This window comes from Mustela erminea, chromosome 6 (genome assembly GCF_009829155.1).
Source record: "Mustela erminea isolate mMusErm1 chromosome 6, mMusErm1.Pri, whole genome shotgun sequence".
Lineage (NCBI taxonomy): Eukaryota > Metazoa > Chordata > Mammalia > Carnivora > Mustelidae > Mustela > Mustela erminea.
In genome coordinates, this window is record NC_045619.1 from 142,375,264 (window position 1) to 142,402,671 (window position 27,408).

Genomic DNA, 27,408 nt, shown 5'->3' on the forward strand with positions numbered 1-27,408 from the left:
AAACGGCCTTCAACTCCCGGCCCAGTGCCCGCTGAAGCACACTTAGCTGCCACCTTCCAAGTACGAATAAAGATCGGTACCATGTCCATGACCTTGTTCTGCGTGACTTTATCGGCCTTCCGTCCACGCTTGCAAAACACCTTTCCAAAAGCCTAGGAAAGAACAGTTTACCCTTGAAATCAGAGACAGGACAGACGCTGTTCATGGAGCAGCTTCATTTTGTCCAGGAACCAAACGGAGCTGACGGTGCACAGGAAAGACTTCTTTTCCTGACGAAATGTCTCATTAAATTATTTCCACCCACAGATCCGGTGAAGTCCGATCGCTGCTATTAGAGTTTGATGTAAACCGTCGTCAATTACAATCGCAAGAAGTCTTTCAATATTCATTATTGAACCGTGACGAAAATCCCACTTCAGGAAACAGGAAATACAGTCTATCCTACTCAGTATTCATGGAAAATAAAATAAAATGATACTGAATGTGAAGAACCAGGTAATATGTGGTCCATCTAGACCCGCCATTTACATTTTTAAAAACATCGGGCTTAACATTTTCTTATTAAAGGCATGCAAAGGTTTCCTCAAGGAGAAAGAATGAGTGATTCGCATTGCCCGTTTTTTCAAAAACCTTCAACTCTCATTCAAAGGGAGGATGATCTAAGCGCCTTGTGTCCTTGACTGACTCAGCACTGACCTTTGATAATCGCTTCAACGTGCCTCTGTCGCTCTTCAGGACTAGATGCACTCAGCCTTGATTAGGAGTATGTGTGAGAGGCAATAAAGAGATTGAAACTCAGAGGAATTTTTTTTTTAATTTAAAGATGTTATTTATTTATCTGACAGAGAACGAGCGCACGAGCAGGGGGAGAAGCAGGCTCCCCGTTGAGCAGGGACTCGGGGCTCGATCCCAGGACCCCGGATTATGACCTGAGCCGAAGGCAGACACTTAACTGAACCGACCGAGTCACCCAGGCGCCCCTTTCAGAGGAACTGTTAAAAATCGTAAGAGGGAACCAACTGCATTATCATCCAGGATCCCACAAGGGGGGACCCTGGGACCTCACTCCCCATCAATGTGATTCAACTACTCTGTGTTCTACACACTCCTCTCATTTCCTACTGGCCTAACTGTTCTTCGATGTCCAGTATAACTTTAGGCGAGGGCTTCCGGTAGGCTCTGCTGATAATGTCAGTAAATCACATCTGAACGGAGACTTTGGCATTGAATCATGCCGCAGCCCCGAGACCAGCTGGTGAACGGGCCGTCATTGTCTGCGGGGCCCATTTCTAAGTCAGGCTGGGCCAAAGGATCTGGTCCTAGGACTCATACTGTCTCTGACAAACACTGGCCACCCCAGGAATGGCGGCCGTTTTCTTGAGGGGCTGTGGCTACGTCAGGCACTGTGACTGATTTGTCTCCTATGTGTGCTAACTTAAGGAAATACATTGCACATTCTTTCTGCAAACGCAAGGATAAGTAAGAGTCACTGAACAGCATCGTGTAAAGGGTGTGGCTTCCCTGGTCTGTCCGCGGAACACCAGCTGGGGACCTGTGTCTCTTAAGTTCAAAAGTATTTTTATAGTAATATGTTCAAGGGTATGTAGTCAACAACTAACCAAACCTGGAGAGCACCAGCCTTTGCCCCTGCCCCCTGGACGGTCATCTCTAAGCCTCTGGAACATCCTGCTTGATGAGAGTGTCTGTTTACCTGTAGACTGATCGTCTATAATGGAATTTCTGGAAGGGTCTGTGGGACACATGCTATCAGCTCAAGGTCAAGAGGGTCTGGAGGCTAAAGGTCAGGCAGGCGGGTAGTCAATTATGACAGAATCCTAATAAAAACTCCAAACACCAAGGCTCTGGAAGCTTCCCTGGTTGATGAAACTCCAAGTGTATCGCCACACATAATTACCAGGAGAAGCCAGCGCTGCCCGCCGTTGCCCGGCACAGGACAACTGAAGGCTCTGTGCCTGGGTGTGTCCTGGTCACTGCTTCCCCACCAGCTCCTCTTCCCTTGGCTGACTTTTGTCCCTATCTCTCTGCTGTAACAAACAACAACTGTGAGTAGAACAGCTTTCTGTGATCCTGTGAGTCCTTCTGGTGCATTATCAAATCCAAGAGTGTCTTGGGAACTTCCGAACTCTGCAAAGCATGATTATCCTTTGTTGAACTTCAATTATTTAAATAGGTAACTAAAAAATCATCAAGTAATATGCATGTGTGATTTAGAAGGACAGACATACACACACGGGCCAAATAAGCCACGACTGGTGCATCTCGGGAGTTAACATTCAGCCTTGCTGGGGGAAGCGCCTTCATCAGATGTTGGCCAAGGGCTAAGAGAAACATCCTTGGCCTTGTCAGTTTTTCTCAGGGTCCTAGTCCCAGGTCATGGCGAGACCTCTTCCCCAATCCGTGTTGTTCTGTATGGACAGTGTTACTTCCTTATGTGCAGCTGCCCTGCCGTCGTCAGGGTAGGTAGTGGGGCTCCCAGGGCTGTGCTGGAGCTGGCTTGGGCCATCATTAGCATCTCTGCCCGCAGACCCCCATGCTGGTCCCCTGGGGTCACCCGCAACAGGTGTATTTCCTACCAGGGTATCTGCAGAGGCTATAGATTCCGGCTTCCCTCCCCTGCCCTCCAAGGCCATTGTTCAACGCTGATCTGCCTGCAAAACACGAGTCTTTAACAACTCATTTCCACCTCGATTTGCTGCATTTCACCACCCACTCTAAACCACCAGGCAGGACCCCCATCTAGACTAGAATCCCAACCTCAGCCCAGCACACCCCGACCTGGGTGTTTGTATGTTTCTGTTCCAAGCTGCATCTCATAGAGCACACTGTTGGGAAGGGGGTCTGTAGGTCCTTCGAGGTGGTGGAGAGACCCCAGGCTAAGTGTCTACCATTGCAGAGAAAGTGTTCCTCCTTGTGAGAACTTGCCAAGCCACACTTGGCACAGGACCGGTTTTGTGTTTCTTTAATTTCCAATTCTGATGGATTGATTCTTCTATTTAAAAATAAATAAATAAATAAATAAGAGTGCTTAGAAAGATTAAAAAAAAAAAAATAAGAACCCTACATTTTTAATAGGAGATTTAAAGAAGTAACAGCTCCGTTGGAATGTTACAAAAGTTTCTAAACTTTCTAAACTCAATTTCTACACTTAAGTTTTTCTGTTTCTAACCTCCTAATTTCATACTCTGCCCTCTAAATGCTCTGGTTTGGGACTTAACTTGCTGTAGGCCAGAGACAGAGTATTCGCGCGTGGACCGGCCCGAGCCGCAGAGAATACCCTCTCCACAGCGACCTGATGGCTGCCCCAGCAGGGGAGCATTCGTCCGTTCACGCTGCCACACGCCTTCCTGAAGGTCATACGTCATTTACATTTCCCACTGTTAGAGACCAGGCCTCGTGAGTAAAAATAAATCACGAGTTTGAAACTCAGTTTCATTTCACATAATAATTGATCATGGACAAGCAATTGAATCCTAACTAAGTTGTTCCAATTAAGTAAATTTTCTATAAACCCAGTGAGTACTGATCTGGAGGCTCAGTCTTTAGGAAGCCATGAATTAACTCTATTGGAATTCATTGAGGTAATCATAAGGCAATTGATCAGATCACCAAATTAGTTGGTTCAAATCATTTATAATGACAACAAAGACAGCTCACCAGACCCACCAAACACATACGTATTTTCTCTGAATTGTAGCTTTATGTTCCTCTTACAGGATCCCAAGAATATGAATATTCAGAAGGTCTCCTAAAAGCCAGAATCTGTGTTGAAATTGTTCATGCCTAACTTGTGTTGAGAAGAGAAAGCCCTACATGAGACATGTTAATTTGGGGTTAGATTACCTGATACAAATGCTGAAGTGAAAGCATGAGGACCCATTTAATGGGAATCAGTAGAAGGTGTGGCAGTGGGCTCCATCTTCATTCCTACTGGGGGAATATTCATTAAATCGGGATGATTTAACTCAGAAGCCTTGAAATGCACTTGCAAAGTGGCCGCCCTCCAGAGCCACTGAAGCTCTGGAAGATGGGTGAGAACAGCAGACTGTTCTCAGACACATTCCGCTTGTTAGGAAGCAAATATACTATGGGATAGAGGAAGCATATATACTCTGACTACAAGAGCAATTTGTGGGACAATGTGACCGGCACTTTGGGTCTGTTATTTCCTTAACTTTCAGCAAAATCCTATGAGTTCTATTACGACTAGACCCTTTAATCTTACAGAGGAGGGTAGAGGTTTTTTGTTGTTTTCTTTGGTGGATTTTGTTTTGTTTTGCTTTGCTTTGTTTTCAGAGGAGGGTAGTTTTACACAACGAATCACATGTCTGGAAAAGTTTACCGTGATCTGTTCCTTTGGGTTAATTGCACCTATCTCTAAAATAACAATTTCAAATTTAAATATTTTCAAGAGAGGAAAAATTTTTTAGCACTTACCAAGACTGTGAAGGAGCAAAAAATTATAAGCAGTTGTGTGCTGTGTATATGTACTTTAAAGTGACGTTTCTTAACCAGGAGTAGACCCTGTAAAAATCATGTTTGGGATAATTTAGTTTACTAGAAAGCCAGTTATCATTATAGCAGTAGTAATTGGTGATAGCAGCTCTAAAGCTTTTATTTTTTTTTAAAGATTTTATTTATCTGTCAGACAGAGAGAGCGAGCGAGCACACAAGCACGGGGAACAGCCGGCAGAGGGAGAAGCAGGCTCCCCGCTGAGCAACAAGCCTGATGCAGGACTCGATCCCAGGATGTGGGATCATGACTGTAACCGACGGAGCCACCCAGGCATCCCACTCCAAAGCTTTTAAAATACCATCTATCCTTCTACGTAAAAGAGACAATGCCAAATACTTTATATTTTCTATGAGATAGGTACCCTTGTCTCTTTTGCATGGGAAACTGAAATTTTAAGAACTTAGGTGATGTGCTGAAGCTCAAATTGTTCATCACTGGGGGAACTTTTCCAACTGGAAAACTGTATCCCGTACAACAGTGTCCTCTCAATGTAAAGGGTAATCCTAAGACATTGGGTGGAATTAAATTTTATGCATTCTCATCAAAAACAGCAGAGCTGAATGAAGAAATGTTACAGGAATGAAGGCAGTGATGAAATTGCGCATGAAAACACCTAGTATCTCAAAGCCTCTACTCTTTCCCAAAGGAAACAAGAGATGCTATATGGGGAGGAAGAAGAGAAAAGAGAGAGACTGAAAAGTCATCATCTCTTCTGAAAAGCAAAGGGCATGGAGGTGAGAAATTGCTCTCAGTTTACTTTTGTATTTTCAGGGATGAGCAAAACTAGTCAACAACAACAGAAACCCCTGAGTACTCTCTACATGCTAGAGAATAAAAATTATATTTTTGTAATATAAAACTATTTTATAATATAAAACAAATATTTTATATTTATATAAAACAAATATTTTATATTTATATAAATACTTCAAATATTAATATTTTGTTAAATGTTTCATAAAGAAATTATTTTATAAATTATTTTATAGATTATATAAATAAATTGTATAAACATTTTCTAAATAAAATTATAAAAATTATACCCGGTCCCTGCTTTCAAGGGCGACTCAGAAGAACGGAGGAATATACTTTCTTCCCAGGAAAACTCATGCAGAAAAGCAAAAGTTGTGAGCAGCACACTTTACATTCACACAGGAAAGGAGCAGCATAGAAGCCCAAGGCTTTTCTAAGTAATGGTTTCTATGTATCTGTTGGAGAGGTATCCATAGACATGGTACACATTCCTACTGGAGGTAACTATCGAAGTCCTTACTTGTGAGTTGGACCGCCTTTCTTCCTTTTTCTTTCCTTCTTTTTTAATTGGTCATCTGTAATTCTAGTTCGGAAACAACTTTGTTTGTAAAAATTGTTTGTGTGCTAAGGCCTTTTCCTGTCATGTGATTTGCAGGGTTTTGGAGTTTTGTTTTTGTTTTTGTTTTTGTTTGGTTTGTTGGTCTTTTTACTTTTAATGATACTTTTGCTGTGCCCATATTTTTAAATTTTATAATGACAAATAAACCAGGTTTTAAAAAATATTTATTTATTTATTTATTTATTTATTTATGTGAGAGAGAGAGTGCAGGGGGTGGAGGGTGGCAGAAGGAGAGAGACAACCCAACTCTACCCTCAGCAAAAGCCCAATACAATAGGGCCTCCATCCCATGACCCTGAAATCATCACCTGAGCTAAAATCAAGAGTGGGATGCCCAAACAACTGAGCCACCCCAAACCGGCTTTGGTGCCCCAAACCGGTGTGTTTTGTTTTTTTTTAAAGGATTCTAGATTTTTATGTCATACATATAAGTAATTCCTAAATTGTGTTTTAAATTTATCCACCATTCTTTTATGTTTTTATGCACTCATTTTATATTAAACTCATTGATCTATCTGGAATCTCTTTTGGTATAAAGAATAGGTCTGTACTGAACTTATTTACTGCAACATCATTTCTTAAGTAATGGCCATTTACCCGGTGATTTAAAATGCTTCCTTTATCATGGATGAAAATTCCATATGTTCTGTTGTCTGTTTCTGGACACAGTGTCTGGGGTCCTTGTGACCGGTTCCCTCCTCATAGCCATCCCTGCTGGTTTCCTGGGGCCACCATACCAAGCACCACAGACCAGGGCTCAAACAACAGAACTTTGTTGTTGCCCAGACCTGGACGCCCAGAGTCTAAGATCCAGGCGTGGGCAGGGCTAGTGTCTCCTGAAGCCTCTGTCTTGGGCGTCCGGACGCCGTCTTGTTCCCCCATGCCCCATGTCCTCATATGCTCTCCCTTCTGTGTGAGTCTGTGTTCTCATTTCCCTCCTTGAAAGCATACCAGTCAGATTGGATTCAGACCTGTCCTAGTGACCTCATTTTACCTTAATCACCTCCATAAAAAACCCATCTCCGAAAGTAGTCCTATTCTGAAGAACTGAGGGCCACTGGGGGTTAGGGCTTCAGCATAGGAGTTTGGTTGAGAAACGACTCAGCTCATAACACCATCTTATAACCAGAGACAAAAGATGGTTTCAGGGGAAAGATAAAATCAGGAAGAAAATAAATCCTGTCTGTTTAAACCATAATGACTCAGATTATCCACCATCTGCCTCCAAAGCTTTGCTAATGATCATGAATGGATATCCTAACACTTAATTTCTCTGGAAATATATCAGAAAGGTCCACAAATTTAGAAAGGAGTCTGTGAGGCAGAAGGTGCAAAACCCAGACATCTGCTTCTGGCTTGTCCATTAAGCCCAGGTCCCTAAGTACCTTCCGCACACGTGTCAGGGTTGGGGGTGGGGGGAGCAGGATAGAAATGAGTCCTAACCAAGTACTAACATGGGATGTGTGAGGTCCCTTAGGAGCCCATGCCTTTCTCTCATCCAATTCCTGATTCTTAGTTCTGTCTCCCCTTGGATTCAGACTTAATATTCGAGTTGAGACCTTCCCATCCTTGTTTTTTCAAACTCAGTTCCCCCTAAAAACACTTCCATTAGAAAACACTGCCCTGGAACAGGACCAGTCCTGCGCTCCCCACCACACACTAGCCGTGGGGGTAGAAGACCCACTTCTTACCCAGTTTTATTTTTCAGTTTTATCTGGCTCCTGACCCAACAGATCCTCTTTGTTTCCCTAAGACGTGTATTTCAACAAGGAGATGACTCCTTTATTATCAGTATTATCAATAAAGGAGTAATTTTCATGATTGATATGTTGAAAAATGTGTTGAAAGGAACCTACTTTAAAGATATGCTCTCTGAATTTAGAAAAGAACCAATTCAGAAGTAACAAAAACAGCTTTTCTCCCATTGAGCTTTAGGCTGTATAAATATGCTGTCGCCTCTGGCTTGTTTCCACTAAAAAGACATTTCACTAATGAATATTTATTTCACTGCCACTGATAATAATGCATAAAAATGCTAAATAAATGCTATCCTGGGCTTTCTTTCCCTGCCTCCCTCCTCTGATAGTACCCATTTGTTCTTTCTCTAACTAACAGTTATTTGTTTCAAAGCTCCAAAAAGTGATGTTTGGAAATTCAATTATAATATATAATACCTTCTATTTCTGGCATGTCAAAATTCTTCCTTCAAACAAATAAGCTAGAATATGGTAGCATGTTTTGCTGAAAAGACCAACAATTTGCCATAAAACTTCACATTTGTTCTGTGAAATAGTGATTTTGATCAGTCAGCGGAACTCAAGGAAGACGCTTAGAAGGGAAGCCCAAGGGGTGTGTGGGGGAAGGGAATGGCTTTCCATAGACTTCCCCTTTTTAGGATATAAACTTGACAATTGTGTTCTAAAGAATCGATATCAGATTAGTAAGATACTAATTTTAACAGTGTAGCGCAAACACTAACATTTTATTTTGAAAGATCTTTCTAGCCTTTCATCATACAGGAAGCTGACTTATTGTAACATGGAGGTAGGGTAACATAATGGTTCCCAAGTATGTCCCCGTCCTAAACCCTGGAACCTGAGAGTGTGTTAGGGTACATGGCAGAGAGGATATAAGGTAGCAAATGCAGTTAAGGTTGCCAATCAGATGATTTTTTTTTTTTTAAGATTTATTTATTTGACACAGAGAGAGAGTGAGAGAGGGAACACAAGCACGGGGAGTGGGAGCGGGAGAAGCAGGCTCTCCACCGAGCAGGGAGCCTGATGCGCGCTCGATCCCAGAACCCTGGGATCATGACCTGAGCCGAAGGCAGACGCTTAATGAGTGAGCCACCCAGGCACCACCCCCCCCAATCAATCAGATGATCTTCAAGAGACTATCTTGGATGATCTGGGTGGGACCAGCATAATTACAAGGGTCCTTAACTAGGGCAGCGAAAGACAGAAGCATCAGAGACCGAGAAATGGCATTGGGAGAAAGACTGGACCAGCCATTGCTGGCTTTGAAGATAGAAGACACGATCATGAGTCAAGGAATGTGGGTGGCCTCCCCAAGCTGAAAAAGGCAACAGACATTCTTCCTGGAGTCTGCCAGGGAAGGGCAGCCCCTTCACGCTTCTTTTAGCCCAGGGAGACCCGTACTTCTGACCTCCGGAACTGTGAGATAATTAACTTGTGCTGTTGTAAGTCAAAAAATGGGTGGTAATTTTTTGTAGCATCAATGGGAAATAAATACAAACACATCACATTGTTTATTAATTCCCTGTTTGGGGGAAGTCTGATGTGTCCCCTTCCCCAGAAAGCCTTCTCTGAGCCAACATTTGCCAGTAGAATCTTCGCCTTTGCCCGCTCAGTCATTTCCCACTTATTTGTTTGCAACCTGTGCAAGACCAGAAGTTCCACAAAGTGGGGACTGTGTCTTTAGTCTCTGCCTGAAGAACTAGTTTCTAAACTTTTTTTTTTAAGATTTTATTTATTTATTTGACAGACATCACAAGTAGGTGGAGACATCACAGGCAGAGAGAGAGAGAGAGAGGGGAGGAGGAGGAGGAGGAAGCAGGCTCCCTGCAGAGCAGAGAGCCCGATGCGGGGCTTGATCCCAGGACCCTGGGATCATGACCTGAGCCGAAGACAGAGGCTTTAACCCACTGAGCCACCCAGGCACCGTAGTTTCTAAACTTTTACCCAAGTTTTTGGCTGCAGCTTAGTCGCTTATCCTAGGAGTCCAGTAAATATTTATCCAACCAGAGTGATTATGGACCCATTGCATTCCTCCCTGGAAACCATTTAGAAACATATCATAAAGTGTTTTCAGTTTTATAAAATGACTTGTCCTATGAAAAGAGGTAACCCATGACCATGGAACAGATAACAGGTCAAACACAGAGCCTGGACCTGAATATTGCAACCAGCCAGCTGAGCTGTGGGTGAGTCACAATAGTCATTCACAAGGAAAGAGTAGCATTTGGGTAGCAGATAAGACATCAGAAACAGACAAAATGATTAGAACATGGGCAATGACTAGCCTTGACAAAGAAACATTTGAGGAAAATAAACTTGGACTTTGGAAGTCCCCAGAGTTTTGTTTTCCCTCTTCATTTATCCTTTCTACCTGGTGATGACACCCTGTCCGCATGGCCTTCCCCCAACTACTCAGTAAAAGCCATTCTGTCCTGGTGTGAGTTTCAGTGAATGAGCATTTGCATTTTAAGCATTTTGCTCAATTTGGAAAATAAGCCTGTCTCCTTCTAAAGTATTTCAGGCAACAGTAAAGATGTACTAAGGGCACGATGCAGGTGGAGGTCCTTTCTCTGCCTGGGTTCCAACCCTAATTTGCATCTTGGGGGATGGGGGTCCAGATTTATTCTGCAATCATTTTAATCTCGAGGATTTCTCTGCTATGGAAGCAGAAACAAAATTCAGAATCATGTGTATTAAAAGCTTAAGTGAGAAAAGTAAAACTTCTAACTCCTTTGAAGAAACATGATATCACTATGGCCTTGGGGTAGGTGCAGACTGATTTGAACAAGCAATTGACTTTTTCCCATATAAATTATAAGATTCATTGAGTCTGTTCTCCGTGACCTACTTCTAGGTGCCTATTCCTGGCTCTCTTTATATTCCTTTAGACTCTTTGACTCTCTCAGTGCTAATATTAACACACTGTCTTATTTCTTACAGTTTTTTATAGACTTATAAAAGTCCTTAATAATAGGACTTGTCTTAATATCTGCTAAAATAAGTTTCCCACATTGTCCTTCAAAACTTCTTTGCCTGTTCTTGAATCTTTTCTTCTTCATCTGTATTTTAGGATCATTTTGTGCTCCTAATCTATTGGGATTTTTATTGAAATTGCATTGAAATTTTTTTAACAAAGAAATTACATCTTTATCACACTGTGTTTCCTATCTATGAATATAGACTGTCTTGCCCTCTATTTAGTCTTCAAAAATTTCCTTTCATTAAAATGTTATGTTAGATCCATAATTAAAATCTCCTTTCAATTTGTTCCACTCAAATGGGAGTATATGTTTCCCACTCTATGAGAATTTCAGTCTACATCTAGCTTTCTTTCCCTTACTAATCTGTGCTATACACGGATGAAAGATAATGCATGTCCCTATTTTTATCATCTGTGTAGTATTCAGTTATATACTGTGTGTGTGTGTGTGTGTGTGTGTGTGTGTGTGTATACTGTATATATACTGTGGTACTTAGTTATATAATGTGTTATATTTTATTTAAGAAAACTCTTCTTGGTAGACTTTAATGTTATTCAATATTTGCCATAGTTGAAAATCCTGCAGAGAACCTTATTACTTATAGATCATTGTGCCTTCATGAGAATAGAGCTGTGGGGTAATTCTCACAAAGTGTGATTTCTGCTGAAAGAGTACACTCACTTAAATTTTGCATAAATTGTACCAAAGTGCTTTCCAAAAGATAGAGAGGCAGAGTAGCACTTAGTCCTAGAGCATAAAAGTACCTGATCTTCATAACTTCACTAGTCTCACTGGTCTTAGATTTTATTCAACCATTACATTTGATAGATAAAATAATATTTCATTGTTATTTTGATGTTCTTTTCTTCAATTATGATTAATCCTGGATTTCTTTCACATACGAATATGTAAATTTGTAAGGTCTTTGAAAAATTATTATTATTAATATTAGAGGCATTAGGCAAGTGAGATCACAACATCCTAGATTTTCTGAACCAACTGTTCAAAACATCTGAAGTCAAAGTACATTCAAGCGGAGAGCTTCTCTCCGTCAACGGTAGCTATCAGATAGCATACCCAGAAGCAGAAATGGACCCCAAATCTGTCAAATTAATGTGAATTTCTTAATGGGTCATTGTAGAAAAAAATAAAGCTGATGCCTGGAGTTGATGCTATACCAACGTCACAATTAAGACCCAAGATAACACAACTATGGGATCTTAGCATTGAAAGTCAACGTGCAGAAAATCACAGGCTTGTTTTTATGAGTTCAGCAGAAAGATGAAAGGCTTGTATGTAACTCAAGGTGGCAGAGTTCAGGTTGGTAAGTAGGTGACGCACAATTTATTTCTGTTGAATGAAAAACAGTGAAAATGAAATGAAAATGAAATGAAAAACAGGGCTAGGTTTCAGTATGGGGACTTCTCCTTTCTCCATGTTATTAGCGTTTTTTGTTGACATTTTATACATTTCTATAATTTCATAATTTTAAGGTTGGAGGCGCTGAGGTAATCCCTTATCTTTACCAACAGTCATCACTTGGGGATTATGATAGACTCAGGAGAAAGAATTTCCAGAAAGTATGCATTGTGTCAGTGACATGCAACCCTGAACAGCACATTTTGTATTTTTCTTCGGGAGGTGGGAGAACCTTGGCTTCTCTGCATTAGTTGGTTGGGGCGGCCATCACCAAGTACCACACACCGCATGGTTTAGAACACCAAGTTCATTGTTCATCAGTAGACAAATTCCTTGTCTCTTTGGTCTGGAAGCCAGAAGTCTGAGATTGAGCTGTGGGCAGATCAGTTCGGGGAATCTTCTCCATGCTTCTGCTGTATAAGCAATCCTCGATGCTCTTTGGTGTATAAAAGTATCATCCTGATCCTTGCCTTCATCGTCACATGGCCTCCTGTACATGCCAGAGTGTCCAAAGATCCCCTTTGGATAAGGACACTGCTCCTATTCTAATGGCTTCATTCTCATTCCATCACCTCTATAAAGACCCTACTTTTTAATGAGGTCACAGCTTTCTGGGGAGACGTAATCTAATCCGTAACCCTCAAATATTCACTCGATTGCTTTTCTACATCCCAGAGAGCAGCCATTCTGATTGGTGCTCATCTTACTAAAACAGTGTTTCATTATGACACTGGATGTGTTTTTGAACATGGGATATTGCATAGAGAATTTTTTATTTTTAACTTCACCATTTGAAATGATTTTTAATATATGTCAAGATTACATACAAGTGTTAAAATTATACTGGGTGCTGTTCAAACAATTATTTATAAACTCTTAGTATGTGTGTGTAGGTGGCCATCAATGAGGTTGTACGCTGTGGGAACATGGCAGTAAGTGGCAATTACCAGATTTACACAGCATCTGTCCCTTCAGAGAGATCAAAATACTCTAACTTCCGGTGCTTATTTCCCTAACACTCAGTCAGGTTAATCACACCCAGCTGTGTCTGCAGGATCACAGGCCTGCGATGGTGACTCCATAACACTGATCACCCAGATTCCCCCAGGAAGGAAGGTTCATGCAGGGAGTGTGTTTGTATTAGTGGCTTCTTATCACCACCTCTCTTTGTGCTGGTTCAGCTGGCTTCTCCTCTGGATAAAGAGGTACTCAGTTACCTGCAGAATCCATGGCGCCGTGGAGAGTTTTTTGGAGACTTTTGGAGGCTTTTCAATGCGACATCACCCTCTGCATCGCTGCCCCAGCACTTATATATTCAGACAGAAGGCACCTGTCTACTTAGAAGCCTTTCTTTAGAGCCCAGAAGTTGGGGCAGGCAGGGGTTTGAGTCTGTCTGCACTAGAGGGCCTGGGGGATAAAAGAGGGAGAAAGAAAAGAGAGGCCCTGAGACTCTGCAGACAGATGTGGGACCAGGTTTCTCCCCACTGCTGCAGTGCCCAGGGGTGGTTAATCCCAGATGCCCTTCGACCCCACAGTCTCAGTGCGGGCCCACCCGCATGACCTGCCCTCCTGGAGCCTGTCTTTGCGGTTCAAGAAGGGCATGTGGGTACTGTGGACAGCTTAGAAGTGTGCAGTCTTCCCAGACACGAGAAGCAGGCGGGGAAAGCGGTGAGTCAAAACACCCCTGCAGGTGCTTGGAGATGTCCTGCGTTTCCCTGGGGACATTCTGAGCGGGACCATTCGTAAGGAGGGTGATATCAGGGTATCCTGACCCTGGAAACCACACCAAGCCCCAGAGCCAGGGGCTGAGGAACCTGGCGTGCCCGCACCCCCGACCGACGTCCTTCGCTGTCACTCAAGTATCCGAGACCTGCAGGCAGAGCCGCGAGCACGCACAGGTGCAGGCTCAGGATCTCCTCCAGGAGAGCGACAGGCAGCTCACCTGGCCAGCCCGAGTCCGCCCCATCCCCAGGGAAACCCACTTCACCTGAGTTGGCCTGCCCCTCGCCTGCGTAGTCCCCGCCCCTCGCCTGCGCAGTCCCCGCCCCTCGCCTGCGCAGTCCCCGCCCCTCGCTCGCGCAGGCCCGCCCCTCGCCTGCGCAGTCCCCGCCCCTCGCCTGCGCAGTCCCCGCCCCTCGCCCGCGCAGGCCCACCCCTGCACAGTCTCCGCCCCTCGCTTCGCAATCCCCGTCCCCGCCCTCACAGCCCCCGCCCCTCTCCCTCACAGTCCCGCCCCTCGCCTTCGCAGTCCCGCCCTCCCTCGCGAGTCCCGCCCCCCGCCTTCACAGTCCCTTTAGCCCTCCCCTGAGCAGTCCCGCCCCTCGCCTTCACAGTCCTCGCCCCTTCCCTGCGCAGGCCCGCCCCCTACTGCGCACGCCCCTCCCCATGCACGCCCCGGACTCCGCCCCCAGCGGCGCCCCGCCTCGGGCTCCGCCCCTCTCCGTGTCTGCCGGGGCTCCGCACGCAAGCCCCGCCCCTGCCCTGCTCCTAGGCTCCGAGGTCCGCGACGCTCCGCCCCCATCGCCCCGCCCACCCCGTGCCCCGCGGCCTTCGAGTTCCGCCCGGCCGCCTCAGGAGCCCACCCTTTTTCCCGCCAGCCTATTAGAGAGAGCGTCGCCGTGCGCGCTGACCAATGAGAGTCGCGGCCGGTGCGTCACGCCCCCCGCGCGCCCCCGCGCGTGTGTCTGGGTACGTAAAGCGGCGACCTCCGGCCGTGGTGGTCACACGCCATGTGGCGCTGCGGCGGCTGTTTTCCTGGCTTCGTGAGGCGGCTGAGCGGCGGGTGAGACGCGCGGGAGCGGGAGGGGCGCAGAGAGGGAGCGCGGGAGCGGGAAGGGCGTTACGGGCGGCCTCGGCGGCGGGGGGAGCCCGGAGGCTTCGGGGTCGTGTCCCGGCCCGGCGGTGCCGCGCCGCGGCCCCCTGCTCTGGACGCCCTCGCCCGGGGACCCCCGACGCCCTCGCCCGGGGACCCCCGACGCCCCCGCCCGGGGACCCCCGACGCCCCCGCCTCTCCCGCAGCCCGGCCCGCGAGCCTTGCGGACGGGTCCCCTGCCACCGCGTCCCCGCCACCGGAAAGGAGCCCCTGTCCGGGGGTCCGGGCTGGGGACTGCAGCCCGGAAAGCCCGTGGGCGGGCGGGTCCCGGCCCAGGGAGCCCCGCGGCGCCGCGGCCTCAGCGGTCCCGGAGTGGGTGGCCCCGTGTGCGGTCGTCGGAGGCGGGTTCCGGTCCGTGTCGTTGAAGGGGTCGCCGTGGTCCGCGGTCCGCGCAGCCCGTGCGGTGGCCGCGGCCCTCGGACGCCCGAGGCGCTGTCGGACCGCGGCGTTGGTCACGGCCCCGGGAGGCGTCGCGGCGGCGGCTGCCGCGGCCCCGACCGAATCCGGGCGGCCGGGAGCGCGCGCTTCTGCGTGACGAGGTTCCCGGAAACGGACCCGACCCAGCCGGGAAGGGTCGCACGCGGGGGCTGCAGGGAAGCTCGCTCCGGGCCGACGCGCGGAGCCGGGCCTGGGTCACGGGGCCCCCGGGGGTGCGGCCGGCGCCCGAGTTGCTGTGGGGACCGTCTTCCCGCGCGGCCGGCCCGAGCCCTGCCGGGGGGTGTCCGCGGCGCGCGGCCTCGGAGCGCGCTGTCCCGCCGCCGACGGCTCCCGGGCGCGCGTGGCCTGCAGGTGCCGCGTCGGCGCGTCTCCCTCCGAAGCCGTGTGTGACACGCGGCCGCTAGAACACTCGTTCAGGCCGTCACACAGCCGGGGGAGTGTGTCACCACGCGTCGCCGGCTCCCCTCGGTGGCCCGGCCCGGCCCTGCGCGCGCGTTCTGCGGCGATCCGTGCGCGTGGGAGACCGGCTCCGGCGCCCGAGCCCGCGGCGCGCAGCCCTACCCCGGCGCGTCTCCGCTCCCCGCACCGCGCCCACCGCAGGGCCCGCATCAGCCCTTCTCGGCGCTGGAGCCGGTCCCGGACTCTCTCTTTCCCTGCTCTGCGCGTTTGTTTCTTCCTCCGCGCGAGCCCCGTCGCGTGGGATCGGGCGTGGGCTCGGGCTCGCTCGTGTCACTCGGCTCCGTCCGCGCCGTCGGGTTTCTTTCTGCTTTGCGGTCTCCGTGTGGTCCGACAGCCCGGTTCCCGCTGGCCGTCCGGCCGCATTCCCGGCTCAGCTTATTCCGTCCGTCGAGTCCCCACGTTATCCGTTCTGAGGACGAGGACGGTCGCCCTATGGCTGGAGGTTGGGACTCCCAGGACCGCCGCCCGCGTAAAGGCTGTGTGCCGGCAAATGCTGAGTGCGGTTCCGCAGGACGCACACATGTGGGGGTGAACCGTTGCTGATTTGAAGGACGCCGCGTGTTACTCCACAATTATATTTGCACCAAGTGCGGTTTAGGCTTTCCTGGCAATGGCAGAGCCCTTACTGTTTACCGGTTTGGTAGAAGTGTAATGGGAGTTTACTGTGACACTGTGTACGGAGACAGAAGAAATCATTTTAACATGAGAGTCTTTTATATGGGTAAGGAAAATCGGCATCGTAATTAGTTATTTATGAGCATTTACACATAACAGGCTTCGAGTATACAGTTATTAGATGATATGAAGCTTTCCTGAGTAGAGATAAAGATCATAAAATTGAAAGAACTTAACTAAAGATTCCAGAAATCAGTTTTCTGGAATCTGTAAATGTAAGTTTTAATTTTTATTGGAAATGTCTTGATCATGGGAAAATGTGTTTGTGATGTTGCTCAGTCACGTTAGCCCTGCGGAGGTCCTGCAGCAGCATCTAACCTCCGTTCCTTTCCTCCCGTGCGGCAGTGCCAGCCCCCGAGCGCGGAAGAGCAGGGACGCCACCGCCTGTGAGAGGGCACAGCAGTATGAGGTGGGAGAGCGGATCCATGGGTTCACCGTGAGCCAGGTGAGCGCGGCCCGCCTTGTTGCCCAGCCCAGAGCCCAGGGGAGTTGGCATCTCTGTCCCAGGGCTTGGCCCGCCCATAGTTCACAGTGTGGGCTCTACTGAGCGGAGTTTGCAAGTGAAAGAATTTCCTGATTCTTAAATAAGGGATTCCAGGAACTGAACCCCTTGAAGCCTAATGTCTCTAGATTTTAGAAAGTAAGTCACACACATTGAGGTTTGTGCGTCCACACACGTGGCTGTTCACTGCGCTAAGACGGCCCCCATCTGTGCGGGTCACGTTTTGCCTAGCACGTGAGTTTGCGCCACACACAAAAACTTGGTTTGTGAGCTGAGTAAGGAGCTTGTGAGCCTGTACATTCACAGTGTTGTTTCTTTTTCTTTTAATGCAGTAATTGAAATATATGTATTTCACATCACTGACTGGCTGTTAGCTTCAATGCTGTAGATAACACTCTTTTTTTTAAATATTTTATTTATTTATTTGACAGAGATCACAAGTAGAGCCGCAGGCAGAGAGAAAGGGGCAAGCAGGCTCCCCGCAGAGCAAAGAGCCCGATGCGGGGCTCGATCCCAGGACTCCGGGATCATGACCTGGACCGAAGGCAGAGGCTTTAACCCATTGAGCCACCCAGGTGCCCCTGTAGATAACACTCTTAGCAGATTCAGAAGACAGGCGGCTCACAGTCCAGAAGATACAAGTGCAGCTACAGTACGAGGGGGGACATGAGGAACGTCTCTGTCTCCGGGGAAGCTCCGAGACCAAGAGAAAGACAGGAGGAGAGGGTGCTCTGCTGGGTGGGGAGGTCTAGGGTCAGGTTCGTGGAGAACGGAGGGGTGTGTAAGTGGAAGACGGAGGCCTGGATGTGCCCATGGCAGCAGTCTGTGCTGGGCTTCCGGAGGGCCAGTTAGCTTGAGACGGGGGGACTCAGGACACTGGGTGAGAGCACGTGAGCACTTGTGAAGTCCCTAAAGGCCAAGCAGGGGAGCTTGGCTGTAGAACAGTGACTGTCAGGGAGGACCTCAGAGCTGTGTTTCTGTGTTTTCGCAGCGTTACAGAAACTTCCGATAAAGCATGGTCCTTGTTTGACCAGTAGCTCCCATGAAAGAGGTTAGGAGGTGGACGTTCACTGTGTGAACTGATTTTAAATACAGTTGATCATCTCTTACAAAGTCAACTCTTAGCTATAGGTAATTTAACACTTGTAAACTAAGCAGGCATTACAGGCCTCTTTAAGCAATGTCATTTGCATAGAAGGCCCCCACAAGACGGTCGGACACCAAGTTCTAATGTTGCCCCGCTGGTCGCTTGCTGTGTAAGCACAGACGAGATACCTTCGCAGCCTCTGAAGAGTGGGGTTTGATAAACAGTGTGGCTGTCGCAGTGACGCACTTTTGTGATTGAAGGGAGGACCCTGGCATAGTGGGACGATACGGCACTTTCTAAGGGCCAACAACCCCACAAGGTCTCGGGAGGCTTGCATAGCTCGGAGACCACTGTCCAGGGGTCAGGATGCTTTGTTCGTACTAGGGTGATTTGGACCCTCCCAGTAGGAGCAGCTAAGGTGATACCCCGGCACACCCCGGGGCATTCCTCAGAACTGGAGCAGCCAGGTGAGGCACAGTCAGTCCCAGGCTGTGGGCCCGCTCCGGCGCCTGCCGGCATCCCGAGCTTCCGTGCCGTGACGTGTGGAAAAGGAGGCCGGCTGCAGGCCTGGCAGCTGAGAGCAGGGCTCCTCTGGTGCAGCCTGATGTGAGAGCTGGGGTCTGCGCCCTGTCTGACCGTTCCTCCGAGCCTCAGCCTTTCCGTCTGCAGATGGGAGTGAGGCTCCCCCCCCCGGGTTCCCCAGGAACCACTCACAGACTGTATAACCGATAACAGGTGTGCAGAAGACTAAGGCACCCAGGATGGTCATGTACATGGGTCTTAACTTGGCTCGTTTGTGAGATTCAAGGTTTAAACAAGGTAGTTTCTGCTGACGTGTCGGCTCCCTGCTGTCACCAGATGCACAGGCCAGGGCCTGCGGTGTGACCATACCTGTGTCGAAGGCCTTCCCGTCTGAGTTCCGCTGCTCGCGTGTTTCTTGTTCATGCAGGTAACGGCCATCCCTGAGCTGTCCCTGACCGCAGTGAAGCTCCACCATGATGGCACAGGAGCAAAGTACTTGCACTTGGCCAGAGAAGACACCAACAACTTGTTCAGGTGTGTGGGCATCGCGAGACGCGTCCCGGACTGGCTCCACCTAGAATGTCTGCCAGACGTTAGGCAGTTTAAGATCCCTGTTTGCCCGTATTTTAGTTTTACTGACCACATCCCGGAAAACAAAGGAAAAGGTGAAATGCGTTTATGTCCTCAGCTGCCTAGAGTAAGAGCTGAGTCTGAATTAGTGATTTTCTGCGTTGCGGGGGGAGGCTGTGGCCGTGAGCGGCAGGGCGGGCGGGGCCGGACTCGGGCGTCCGCCTGAGCCTTCACCTGCTCCTCCCGTGTGGCCGCAGCGTGCAGTTCCGCACCACCCCCACGGACAGCACTGGCGTCCCGCACGTGCTGGAGCACACTGTCCTGTGTGGCTCTCAGAAGTACCCGTGCAGAGACCCCTTCTTCAAGATGCTCAATCGGTCGCTGTCCACCTTCATGAACGCCTTCACAGGTGAGCGGGCGCGCGCGGCGGCCCGGCCTCCTGGAGGCCAGAGCAGGCGCCCTGTCCTCTGGTCTGCTGCAGAGCTGCTGGAAGTGGAATTCTGCTCGCGTTGTAAAAACCAGTTTTAGGGAAGAGGTCTCTGATCTTTTTCTGGGCAAGATCAAATTAATAATCCTTTGGAAATCTTGTTATGAAATTTGAGTTGGGCACCACATGTGAACATGGTGGCCGTGGTGTTTGAGTTGATTTCCAGGAGCTCGGGCAGCGTGGGGGCTGCTGCTGGATGTAGAGAAGTGCCCAGGCCTCCAGGTAACTGGTGCACTCTGGCCGCACCCGCGGGTCAGGCCCGCTGTGTAGGTGTGTGAGGTCATGGCTGGCTGGGGCCCTTCCACGTACGCCGAGCCAGGCCTGCCCAGGACAGTAAGGGTTCAGGGTGGGGGCCTGGCATGGGACTGGATGTGGCTCATTCCTTTGGGAATCTGTCGAATTTTTAAAATCTTTTCATTTATACCCAGCTAGCGATTATACTCTGTACCCATTTTCCACACAAAATCCCAAGGACTTCCAGAATCTCCTGTCTGTGTATTTGGATGCAACCTTTTTCCCATGCTTACGGGAACTGGATTTCTGGTGCGTAATGATTAATTGATTTGGACATTAGTATTAGAGTTATTATCATTCTGTAATTACTTATCATTATTTAGGCAGGAAGGATGGCGACTAGAACATGAGAATCCGAAAGACCCCCAGACACCCTTGACCTTTAAAGGAGTCGTCTTTAATGAAATGAAGGGAGTGTTTGTGAGTTTGTTTGTTTTTCTTCCTTTTTAAAACTGTTACAAAGATCTTCATAAAATATCGGGATGTAAATTGGTCTGGGAGACAGCGGACATTGTTTTATGTCATTTGATAAGCTTCTCATGTCGGAATTGTTGAGCAATTCGAGACAGTGCAGTGAGCACCAGCTATAGGACAGTAAGAGGGCCACAGTCTCATGGCAGGTGGCAGCTCTGGAGCTGTGGGGAGGGACCCCGGGCATGTGGTCTATGGAGGTCTGTGAGATGAAACTGTTAACATGACAGTGATAAGACCTTGTCTTTTTTTTCTCATTCAGGGCTTTCCCCAAGCCTGCATTACATGTTTTGTAATAGTTTATAGGATACAGTAGCAGATAGTGTACTGCGCTCTCTCCTTAAGCTAGACATTAAGGAGATTTGCAAAATGTGCAAAGCAGTGCTATTCTGCTCAGTAATATTTCTGCTTTGTTCTGAGAAAGTTTCCAAAAAAATATTTGTTAACATATTGATGGGTTAAGATAATGAGTGCATAAGTACTGTTTTATAAGGTCTCAGCTTTAAATTCTAATGTGGAAAAATTATGTGTATACACACACACCTGTGTAATCAGGAAACCCACGTCCTCAAAAGCTCTTTGGGGGCCTCGCTGATATTTCGGAGTAGGAAGGATCTTGAGAACCCGGCAGTTTGAGAACCTCTCCGCTGGGCCCATCCGCCCAGCTCCTCTGACTTTGGAGTCCTGCCCTGACATATGGGGCTGCTCGATTGGGGCCTCCTTTTTTCCAGCACCTTCTGGAAACTCAAGCTAGAGTGACCACTCTTGCTCCACGGTCTCCTGGACGGGGACCCTTGTGCCTGTTTCCTTGGTCTGCACATTCCCTCCCCCGCCCTCAGCTGTGTTTTTGCTGGTGGCCCACGCTCACCGCACAGAGTTTTTCCTTCTGCGAGCCCCCGGGTCTCTGGGCCCTGCGGAGATAGTGAAGGAGCGGCGCGCTCTGTTCGGCAGGATCCACAAGGACCACCTTGCTTTCCACTGCGCAGTTGGAACACAGGGTGTCACGGGTGTGTGCGTCCAGAATGTGATTAACTTGTTGCACTGTAACGTAGCAGTGGGCCTTGTTTTTCATCCGCGTGTATATTTGTTTATCTTTGAAGACGGACAACGAGAGGATATTCTCGCAGCACCTTCAGAACCGCCTCCTGCCCGACCACACGTACTCCGTGGTCTCCGGGGGTCACCCGCTGTGCATCCCAGACCTCACGTGGGAGCAGCTCAAGCAGTTCCATGCTACCCATTACCACCCCAGTAATGCCAGGTAACACTTCCTGTCTGTAGATTAACTCAGGGTGGGTTGATTGAGAGCAGGCTCGTTTGTACACACCGAAGGGCACGGCTTCTCTCATGTGCGGCAAAGAATTGTTTGCAAAGATCTGTGTGAATTTAGAGCATTCTCGCCTGGTGGATTGCCCCTCTCCTGTGGGTGCTCTTTCTGAGCATCTGCAGCGGGAACTTCTGTCCCTGATGGCGACGCCGTCTCCCGAAGGAGGAGCCGTGTGCGCTCCTCCCTGCGCCTCCACTTTCTCGTGTCTAACACGGAGCGCGGGCTGCTGTCCCGTCCTGAGGCTGCGCCGGGACCCGGAGAGCCCGTGGTCTCGGTCAGGGAGAGCTCCTGAAAGGGCGATTGCCCTTCACTGAACCTGGGATACTTGCCTGGTGACCGGTTCCTTGTTTCAGGTATTACTAGTAGTAAAACAGCAGTGTGTGTATTTATAGGTCAAACCCTGATGGAAAATGAGCTTTTCAGGATTATTTTAAATGTAAAAGGACTCAACTATTGGTTATGAAAACTTTGAAGCATACAGAAAAATACAGGGCCTAGAATAATGAGCTTCATACCCACACCACATAGTATCCGTGGTCAACATATTTTAAAGGAAATTACCGTCATCGTGGTGCTTGACCTCTAATATTTAAATTCGTGGCCTTGAGGCAGATTTTGTGACGTGATACCATATTCACATTTAACAGACACGTGCGTGAAAGCACCTACTCCTTATTGCAAATACAGATTTTCCGTAGTCCCCAAAGTATATGTTTGATCCGCGTGAGGCCCATATATTCTGTAAACTCTGTTTTTCTCTGTAGACACAGGCCATCGCTGGGTTGGTATTCTGGCAACTTTGATTGATTGTTTTTTTTTTTTCTTTCTTTAATGCTCAGATTATTTTAGCTGTGTCCCAAGGGACTTCCTTTAAGCTCCTCTTGTCTTCTGTTGTCTTAGTTTTCAGTGACTGGTTTCTGTGCCTCCAGCCCCAAATCCAGGCTCCTCCTGCTCTAGGTCGGTAGCTGCTTCCTTCTCCAAGGAGTCCTGTGACCACGTACAGAGGCATTTAGAGACCAGTGTCTGCCCGGATGCCAGGGCTGCTACTTGTTATGGGAGCGCCACTCTCTAAACCATCGAGTGGACTCTTAAAGGACCCTTAAGATAATAGCTCCCGAAGTCAGGTGTGTTTATTTTATTGGGATATCACTGATATACAGCATTGCTAGCTTTAGGGGTACAATAACATGATTTGGGTCGTGTATACACTGTGAAGTGCTCACCACAATAAATCCAGGTAACCCTGTCACTGCACATAGTTAGAAATGGTTTTTTCCTTACGATGAGAACTGTTAAGATCTGTTCTCTTCGTAACTTTTAAATATATGATCGCTGTTGTTAACTACAGTCACCGTGCTGTACGTGTTGTCCCCGTGACTTACTCAGCTCACAGCTGGGAGCTTGCAGCCTTTCTACCCATTTCGCCCCCCCCCCCCGCCCCCGCCATGGCAGCCACCAGTCTGTTTCCTTATCTTGTGTCTTAGCTCCAACAACAGCGTATTAAAAGGAAAAAAAAATCAACTGTGTTGTTGTATCCTCTTTCCCTTGGGTGGATAACTGTGAAATTTGTAGCCTAAGATTGCACCCCTGTCAAGAGTTTTATCGTTTTCAGAGTACAGGTCTTTCACCTCTCTGGTTGTGTTTGTTCCTAGGTTGGTTGGTTTGTTTTTTGGTGCAGTTATGATTGGAATTGTTTTCTTTCCTTTCCTTTTTTTTTTTTTTTTTTTAAAAAGATTTTATTTACTGGGACACCTGGGTGGCTCAGTGGGTTAAAGCCGCTGCCTTCGGCTCAGGTCATGTTCCCAGGGTCCTGGGATCGAGCCCCACGTCGGGCTCTCTGCTCGGCAGGGAGCCTGCTTCCCTCTCTCTCTGCCTGCCTCTTTGCCTGCTTGTCATCTCTGTCAGATAAATAAATAAAATCTTAAAAAAAAAAAGATTTTATTTACTTATTTGACAGAGGGAGACATGTTGAGAAGGGGAACACAAGCAGAGGGAGTGAGTGAGAGAAGCAGGCTTCCCGCTGAGCAGGGAGCCGGATGTGGGGCTCGATCTCAGGACCCTGGGATCATGACCTGAGCCGAAGGAAGATGCTTAACAACTGAGCCCCCAGGGGCCCCGGGATTGTTTCCTTCATTTCTCTTTCTGCTGCTTCATTATTAACGCATAGAAATGCAACAGATTTCTGCGTGTTGATTTGTAACCTGCAGTCTTACGAATTAATTCAGTTCTAGTAGTTTTTTGGTGGAGTCTTTAGGGTTTTTTGTACATAATGTGTCGTCTACAAACAGTGAAAGTTTAAGTTCTTCCTTCCCAATTTGGATGCCTTTTACTCGTTTTGCGTGTCTGCTTGCTGTGGCTGGGACTTGCCGTGCTGCAGTGAGTAACAGTGATGGGGGTGTCGTGTTCCTGACCCGTAGGAAAAGCTCTCCGGTTTTCCCAGTTGAGTATCATGTTAGCTGTGGGTTTTCATAGATGGCTCTTACTACCTTGAGGTGTTTCCTTTAAATCTGCATTGCTGAGGGTTTTTATCATGAATGGATGTTGTACTTTGTCAGATGTTTTTTCTGCCTCTTTTGAAAGGATCATAAGGTTTTTATCCTTCCTCTTACCGATGCAGGGTGGCATGTTGATGGACTTGTGCGTATTGAACCCTTTGCATCCTGGGAATAAATCCCACTTTATGGCAGCGAATGACTATTTTAAATATATTGTAAGATCCAGATTGTTAATGTTTTATTGAGCATTTTTGTATCTATGTTCATCAGAGATGATGGCTGTGGTTCTGTGTGTGTGTGTGTGGTGTCTATCTGGTTTTGGTATCATGGTAATGCTGACCTCATAGAATGAATTTGGAAGTTTTCCTTCCTCTTCTGTTTTTTGGAAAAGTTTGAGAAGAATAGGAGTTAACTCTGCTGTGAATGTTTCATAGAATTCACCTGTGAGGGGCACCTGGGTGGCTTAGTAGGTTAAAGCATCTGCCTTTGGCTCAGGTCCTGATCCCAGGGTCCTGGGATAGAGCCCCACGTCGGGCTCTCTGCCTGCCTCTCTGCCTACCTTTGATCCCTCTCTGTCAAATAAATAAATAAAATCTTTAAAAAAGAATTCACCTGTGAGGTTGATTGGTCCTGGACTTTTATTTATGGGGGTTGATTACTGATTTAATTTTGTTTCTACTTATAGGTCAGTTCAAATTTTCTATTTCTTGCTGATTCAGTTTTGTTGGTTAATATTTTTCTTGGAATTTATTCATCTTTTCTAGGTTGTCCAATTTGTTGGCATATAGTTTTTCATGATATCCTTTTATAGATGTTCGTATTTCTGTGATGGTGGTTGTTAGTTCTCCTGTTTCACTAGTGTTTTTGTTTATTTGGATCCTCTTTCCCCCAGCCCCAACCCCTTTTTTTTTTTCCCCATGATCCTGGCTAGAAGTTTTATCAATTTTACTGATGTTTTGAAAGAACCAGCTCCTGGTTTCATCTGTCCTACTTTTTTTTTCTAGTTTCTCTATTATTCATCTGTGCTCTCGGCTTTAATATTTCCATCCTGCTGCTGGTTTGGGGTTTTCCTCGTTATTTTTCTAGCTCCTGTTAGGTGTAAGATTAGGTTGTTTGAGATTTTTCTTGCTTCTTGAAGTAGGCCTGTATTGCAATGAAATTCCCTCTTAAAAACAATTTTGCTGAGGGCGCCTGGGTGGCTCAGTTGGTTGAGTGACTGCTTTCAGCTCAGGTCACGATCCCGGACTCCCGGGATCGAGTCCTGCATCAGGCTCTCAGCTCCAAGGGGAGTCTGTTTCTCCCTCTGACCTTCTCCCCTCTCATGCTCTCTCTCTCAAATAAAGAAATAAGATCTTTAAAAAACAAACAAACAAAAACAAAAAAAACAACAACACTTTTGCTGCATCCCAGAGATTTTGGACCGTTGTGTTTTCATTTCCATTTGTTTCCATGTATTTTTTAATTTCCTCTTTGATTTCTTGGTTGACCCATTCATTGTGTAGTAGCATGTTACTTAACCTCCATTTATTTGTGGTCTTTCCAGATTTTTTTCTTATAGTTGATTTCCGGTTTCATAGTTGTGATCAGAAAAGATGCCTGGTATGACTGATCTTTTTGAATATGTAGAGACTCATTTTGTGGTCTAATATGTAATCTCTTCTGGAGAATATCCTGTGTGCACTTAATGAGAATGTGTATTCTGTTTTAGGGTGGAATGTTCTGGATCTCTGTGTTAAGTCCATTTGATCCAGTGTGTCATTCAACACCATTGTTTCTTTATTGATCTCCTGTTTAGGTGATCTGTCCAGTGATGTCAATGGGGTGTTAAAATCCCCTATTATTGTTGTATTTTTGGTTAGTTCCCTTACATTATGAACTGTGTTGTGTATTTGGGCGCTCCTGTGTTGGGTGCCCAAGTATTTGTAATTACATCTTCCTGTTGGCTCCTTCCCTTTGTGATTATGTATGTCCTTTGTTTCTTGTTGCAGTCTTGGTTTTCAAGTTTCTTTCATCCGGTGTAAATATGGCTACCCCAGCTTTCTTTTCGCTTCTGTTTGCATGAGAACTGTTTTCAGTCCCTTCCCTTTGGGTCTGCGGCCCTCTAGGTCTGAGGACGGATCGGTCTTGGGTTTTTAGTCCATCACCCTGTATCTTTTGATTGGAGCATTTAGTCCATTTATATTCTAAGTAGTTATTGATAGGTATGGACTTAGTGCTGTTTTGTTCCTTGCTTTATGGTTATCTTTCTGGTTTTTCTCTCTTTTCCCTACTCTCTCCTCTCACCGTAAGTTGTTGTTTTAGTGCCACACTTAAATTCTTTTCTGTCTTTTTTTTTTTTCATATCTGTTACTGGGTTTTGATGTGTGGTTACCATTCGGTCTGCACAGGATGTCTTCTGCACATGGCGGTCTCTGTTTAGCTGATGGTTGCTTGTTTGCCCCCATTCCCCGCCGCCAGTGTTTCAGGTTATGGTGTCACACTTTACATCCTTTTATGTTGAGAGACCCGTGATTAATTTTTACAGACACTTACTGCTTTGTGTTTCCTGCCTTTTTTCCTCTTGCTAATGGTCTTCTCTTAACATTCAGAGTCCCCATGAACATTTCTTGTAGGGCTTATTGAGTGGTTATGAACTTCTCAAACTCTTGTTTGTCTGAGAAGCTCTTCATCTCCTATTCTGAGTGTCAGCCTTGCTGGATACAGTGTTCTTGGCTGTAAATTTTTTCCATTCAGCTCTTTGCTCTGTCATTCACCCCCTTCGGGGCCTACAGTGTTTCTGTTGAAAAACCCACTAATAGCCTCATTGGGTTTCTCTTTTACCTAACTTTCTTTTGCTGCTTTTATAATTCTCTTTATCACTGTTTTTTGCCATTTTAGTTACTCTATCTTGATGTGGACCTCACTGGGTTGGCTGCTTGTGGGGGGTCAGACTCTTTGCCTCCTGAATCTGGATGTCTGTCAGCTTGCTTGCATTAGGGAAGTTTTCAACTATCAAATTCTTCACATAAATTTTCTGCCTTCTTTTCTCTCTTTCCTTCTGGAATCCCTATAAGGCAAGTGTTGGCATTTTGCGTAGGTCTTCTGCTCTTTTCCCGAGTCCAGCGAGTATCTTTATGGCCATCACTTTAAATTCTCTGTCAGGCATG

General features: G+C 47.2%; 1 protein-coding gene and 1 long non-coding RNA gene across 5 annotated transcripts in view; one reads left to right on the forward strand and one right to left on the reverse strand.

Moving 5' to 3' along the window:
• Nucleotides 1–925: 925 nt before the first annotated feature.
• LOC116594458 lies at nt 926–5,691 on the reverse strand. The gene is made up of 3 exons (XR_004287234.1): nt 5,578–5,691; nt 4,456–4,542; nt 926–3,010 (listed from the first exon to the last, which is right to left on the reverse strand). It is a non-coding gene; the product is annotated as an uncharacterized LOC116594458 (long non-coding RNA).
• A 9,041-nt stretch (nt 5,692–14,732) lies between these two features.
• Nucleotides 14,733–27,408, forward strand: part of PITRM1 (pitrilysin metallopeptidase 1) — a 41,391-nt gene continuing 28,715 nt past the window's right edge. The window contains exons 1-8 of one of the 4 annotated variants that reach the window (XM_032349865.1): nt 14,735–14,845; nt 16,004–16,006; nt 16,853–16,952; nt 19,046–19,152; nt 19,446–19,597; nt 20,104–20,218; nt 20,293–20,389; nt 21,541–21,701. In XM_032349865.1, the coding sequence (XP_032205756.1) occupies nt 14,793–14,845; nt 16,004–16,006; nt 16,853–16,952; nt 19,046–19,152; nt 19,446–19,597; nt 20,104–20,218; nt 20,293–20,389; nt 21,541–21,701 (788 nt within the window). In that variant the 5' untranslated portion in view covers nt 14,735–14,792. Of the gene's footprint in view, nt 14,846–16,003; nt 16,007–16,849; nt 16,953–19,045; nt 19,153–19,445; nt 19,598–20,103; nt 20,219–20,292; nt 20,390–21,540; nt 21,702–27,408 lie in introns of those variants that run through there. The other 3 variants (XM_032349864.1, XM_032349866.1, XM_032349867.1) reach the window with 3 other exon arrangements.